This window comes from Fragaria vesca, linkage group LG2, assembly GCF_000184155.1.
Source record: "Fragaria vesca subsp. vesca linkage group LG2, FraVesHawaii_1.0, whole genome shotgun sequence".
Taxonomy (NCBI): domain Eukaryota; kingdom Viridiplantae; phylum Streptophyta; class Magnoliopsida; order Rosales; family Rosaceae; genus Fragaria; species Fragaria vesca.
This window is the reverse complement of record NC_020492.1, coordinates 17,023,627-17,029,128: the sequence shown is the minus strand read 5'-3', so window position 1 is coordinate 17,029,128 and position 5,502 is coordinate 17,023,627. Positions and strand designations below refer to the sequence as shown.

General features: G+C 33.9%; 1 protein-coding gene across 1 annotated transcript; it reads right to left on the bottom strand.

The window, feature by feature from the left end:
- Positions 1-2,769: 2,769 nt before the first annotated feature.
- LOC101295977 (histidine-containing phosphotransfer protein 2-like) lies at positions 2,770-5,502 on the bottom strand. The gene is made up of 5 exons (XM_004292564.1): positions 5,440-5,502; positions 5,000-5,130; positions 4,809-4,877; positions 3,020-3,092; positions 2,770-2,820 (listed from the first exon to the last, which is right to left on the bottom strand). The coding sequence occupies exons 1-5, from the start codon at positions 5,500-5,502 to the stop codon at positions 2,770-2,772; spliced, it is 387 nt and encodes a 128-aa protein (XP_004292612.1).

Sequence of the window (5,502 nt, the reverse complement as noted above, 5' to 3'; positions counted from 1 at the left end):
TAAATTTTGTGTTTCCAATTTTGAATAAATGGTAAAAGAATGTTAAGTTCGCCATTTTTATATTACTAATGGTGTTGTGTTACTGAAATATTATGGTGTAACTGAATTTATGTTTTTTGAACATCAAAATGTTAAGAAACTCTTTGATACATGTGTCAACAATAAATTACGATATTAATTAGTCGAGTATGGAAGAATTTGTAACAATTTGTCGAACTAAAAAGTTAGTGTGTAGAGTTACTTAGTTCAAAAAACAATTTATCGATAATAAGAACTCTAGATTATATTTTAGGAAATGAATAGCAAGACTTATTTATTCAATTTCAAGCCTCGTTTGGTTCGTGAAAAGTAACCATCAGTAAATAAAAGTTGTTAATTTCATGCGTTTGGGAATGTTGAAGGAAAGAAAATACTTTCCTGAAGGTTGAGAAATTATGAGGGAAAGTTGTTCCTTCTAAAATTCATAGGACTACTTTCTCATCTCTTTTTCTAGCATTTATTACTCGTAATATATTATTTTACTATTATAATTAACAATTTTCCGAATGATTTTTTCTGTGTTACCAAAGATCGTAACGGAAGTTGTCGGGAATTTCTCTCCTCTTTTTCTTCCCGTGTAGTTCATAGTAATCTTAACTCAGATGTGATATTGGATTGTGGAGTACATGAAAACTCTCAAAACAGTCCCCAATTCTCCACTAAAGAAACATATTATTATGGCCTCTTTCTCTTTATCTGCGCAAGTTATGATGGTATGGGCAACATTTACTTTCACTTATTTTCTTTGTTTTTCTATTTATGTGAGCAACCAAACATCTTCAAGGGACAGCTTGTTTCTGGAACTAAATGTATTAAACACAGCTTCATAACTTGATCTACACCCATTGTATTCTTCATACTCTTTTTTCTGAAGCAGCACAATTATTTTCCTAGTCTTAATTAGTGTTGTCCATGAAAATATAACTCCAAAGTTAACAATTTACTATTCTGCCCACCAAAACTGGTACAAGGACAGGGTTACAGAAATTGCCAGACAATTTTCATGGAGTTCTTGCGGCCCAAGTTTGAGAAAGGTACAGGGCACAAGAAACCAGTGCCTTCGAAAGTCAAGTTTACAGTGTTTTAGGATCACCAAATTAACGTGTTCTCTACCTCTCCTTATATTAGTAGTACTCCTTTCTTGGACCCAGAACTCTCTTGCTGGGGGTTCAAAAGTTACTCAGAGAACTTCACTGCCGGCCAACTCAAAGAGGCAAGTGTAACTTTGGTTTTTCATATAATAATTACAACAGTTGTTTGTTTTGCTTCCTTTCCAACCTTTCTCATTTAAGCCATTTCGTACTTATTTGTTTGGGAAACTTCTGCCCTGCAGCGCTGCATATTATGCAGCCTGCCTTCAAGGCAAAAAAACTCAAAACAGAACACCCACCCACCCCACCCCTTGCAAAGCACGTGCCTAAACTCTTGTGAGTGTGTGTATACTATACAGCGGTGCACAACAGGCTCTCATATTTGTTTGTTACATTATAATAGGCTGAGCTTTGGGATAACTTAATTTTAACTTAAATTTCCGCCATAAAAAACTCAATTATATACAATTTGTTTTGTCATAACTTGTACGTATGCAAATTTCAGTTACGGTCGATCCATTCTTAAGAAGTTTTCATAAGAATCATAGTGATCCACCTGAAAATGAGAAGTGTGAGAAAAAAATTGCCGGAAATGTTACACATGCCGTAAAATGTCACACATTCCTCTTGACTAAAACTGTAACTTCCACTCGTAGAGAAAAAACATATGCCAACAATGACATAATATCAATCATCTACCGGGAGCAAGATATAAGTTTTAGTAGAATACCTATCATTTCTGACTAGCTGGAAGCCTGGAATGATGGATATCCAGTATCCTTGGAAAGTATAGAGCTTTAAACTTTCACCTGTCTCTGTAGTTTGGGAACCACAGCTGAAATGGGACATGGGCAGGTAACATGGTTCAACCCAATCTCCAATGTCCGACCCCCCGCACACACCCACCCCAACAACTTAACATCCCCACAATCCCCACTTTCATTCATATAGTTTTGCAATACGAGGCTGCAGGGGTGGCATTATTTGTTTTCCTCTTTACATTATATCAGTGTTGTACTAGCTAGCATAGTATAAAACAAAGTATGAAAGCTCATTTATGTAACTTTGCTGAGCTATCGTTTTCGTCCAACTACACCACCTTCCACAATCCACACCAATGAGAGCTCCCCTTTCGTCGAGCTAACTAAAATAACAGAATACGAAACACACGTCAATAGTCTGCATGCACCATCTGATACCAGTAGCTACAAAGAATGGTACACAAATGCTGAAAACATTATCTTGTATTTGATAAAGGGTAAACTTTATCAAGCACATAGAGTGGACTTGATCGAACTGGATCATATTTGCATCAGAATTTAGACCTCCAAACCAGAGTCCAGAGCCCACAAGTAGTTCAATAAGGAAAAAGCTTCAAAATTAAGAACGATGATGAAATTTTATAGGATTGATGAAGATTTGCTTCTGAACAGAGCATTACATAATCAATAATATAAGAAAGTTACTAAGCAACATATCCTAGTCACATGAAAACTCATGATCACGCTAGGGGGATATAGGAAATTTCTTTTGTTAAGTCGATGTAAAATAAATCTCAAGAATAAATGACTGAAAAATCTGTGTGAATCCATATAGTTGTTCATGTCTTTCCTAGATGCACAGCATTCTGTCTTAGAATTCATTCCATCACAGGAACTAATCCACCGGCAGCCACGATTTGTCGCTCCAACTACAACAAGCAAAGGTCAATAAACAATCAGATACATGCAGATACGATACTTATGATTTGAAACTGAGATTGATAAGGGCAGAATTCAAGAATGGTTTTGCGGATTCAAAGGGATGATTGTGTCTAAGGGAGAACATGAGTCATCTTAATCTCCCCTAGGTCACAAACCATGGATATGTCAAGGTTTTCATATACTCACCCTAAACAAGTTTTCAAGCTTGTTCTTTAATTCCAAGCATTCTTGTCGTGCTTGTTGCAAACACCCCAAACACCTGCATCAAGTAGAATTAAGTCAAAACATTCCAATGACTGAATTCTAATTTTGCTAGTTCTAAAAGAAAGAGTGAAATTTACACACTTTATATAACAATCCACACACCATGACCCACTTTTTAGTGTAAAATAGTCAAAAATGTCTTTATTCTTGACAATTTGAAGAAAAAAGCAAGGACAATATTGATATTTTTATGGTAAAAAGTAAGTCAGCGTGTATGAATTGTAATTAAGGGTTTGCAAATTTCACTCTCCTTCTGGAAATTCACAAGTTCATTAATCTCAAGTAGCAAACAGCTGGTCCCCGTGTTATGTAACCTCTTATTTTAGGTTTATTAAATTTTCGAGAAAAGTTGATGTGCTAGTCATTAATCTGCTTCCCCAAAAAAAGATAAAATATCACAAATGATCATTGAGTTTTGACTTGTTTGATACTTAACTCACTGATTTTCAAATTCTATCACTTAGAGCAACTTTAGCAGACTCTCTATTTTAGCTTTTTAATTAGTTTTTTTTTTTTATATTTCCGGAGCTCTAACAGACTAACCAAAGTTTAGCTATTATGACTTTTAGATAAATATAGAGAGCGAGATGACTTAGATGAAGCTAGCTATAATTTAATACATTCATTGCAAGATATTTTATGTGATATATAAATATATTTAAACTATTTAATTTTTATTTGAAAAATATTATTTAAAAATAATGTTGATGTAATGTTAGCTAAAATAGAGAGCATTGATGCAGCCACATTTCTAAAGTGGCCAGCCAAAATGACATTTTAGCTAATTTAACTAAAATTTAACTCAAAAATGGCTTACATTGTTAAAAATGCTCTTAACTCACTCATTTTTTATTTTGTTTCTTACATAACTCACTGTCGTTAAATCTACCATTTAAAACCATTAAATTGAGGATATATTTGTCTAACCACTTAATAATGCATTTCCATCTTAATGTTTTACTTTCTAAAGTTATTAGATCATTTTCCGACTTTCTTTTTTTATTTTCTGAAATTTCTATTGAAAAAAGAAGAAGTAATTTTGTATGAAAAAAAAAAACTATTTGCAGTTCGATCTTTTAAGGTAGCTTGGAGATGCATATTTTATTAAATCATTTTGAACTTTTTCTCCAAAATGTATGGAATCTCTCATACAAAAGAAATGTTTTGAAATTAAAATCTAATGAGGAAACAATGTTTTGTAATTTCTTTTCTTTAAAAAAACCTAATTAGAAATTTCATTTGTAGTGTTTAGACAAATATACCCTCGATGTTAACGGTTTATAACGGTAGTGAGTTAAATGAAAAACAAAGTTAGAATTATAGTCATAAAAGGAAAAAGAATGTCAAGCTTGAAGACATCTAACTAGGTTTTATCATCTCTATCACGTATATGGATACTAATTAATACAATAAAAAATAAAAGGAAAAATCTTACAAAGTGAGAACACTCACCCCTCAATGTCCTTCGCCTCACAATAATTTCTGAAGTCGATGCATGCATTTTTAACTCTCGTTGCACCTATCCTGTAAACCAATCGAATCTAGCTTCAAACTTCAAAACAAACTAATGTCCAATATACATCCAACATAGGCAATCCAAGTCTCAAATGACAAGCAGAACTTTTCTAAGCTCATCATTTGCAGTATTGCACTGTTTCATTATAAGATAAGACATGAACAAATAACTGGACAAGAAAGCAGTTGGAAATACCAGGCACTGCTACCCTTCAATCGATGGACATAGATAACTACTTGATTGAAGTCTACAACATTCTGCTCTCTACACGAAAAAGAAAAATGAAAATTCAACATTATTTACACACACATTACTACAACCACAATCGATAATGTTCAAAACGAAGCAATCAAAGAGTGACAGTAAGGGTTTAGACAAAAACTCACAGAGCCTCGGCCATAATGTTAATAACCTTCTCAGAATTTTGAAAGAACAGAGAAACAACCTCAAACACAAAGTCCGGGCTGCTTGCATCCTGAAGCTTCTTCAGCTGTGCAAACTGATCATCCAAGAATCTCTGTTCACCACCAAAAAGAAAAACCCCGTCATCAAAATCCATCCAAAACCCCAAAGGAACAAGAAGAAAGTTTTGAACATATTTGTGGGAAATTATTGAAAATGTACCACACATTCCATTAACAAAAAGAAAACCAACTTTAAAACTCTATAATGCTTCATGTAATATAGGAGTTCCTAGCTTTACAGTTTACATAACAATTAACCTAACCATAAAACTCCTGACGTTTAGTTTCTGCTGATGTTAACAAAACCCAGAAACATTTTCATGGAATTGTAAAGATAGGCTAGGTTTAGTTTTAGATGAAACCTCTCGTCGCAGATAATGGGTGTAGTCAAACCACTGGCTTCGCAACTGAGCCACGGTATCCAT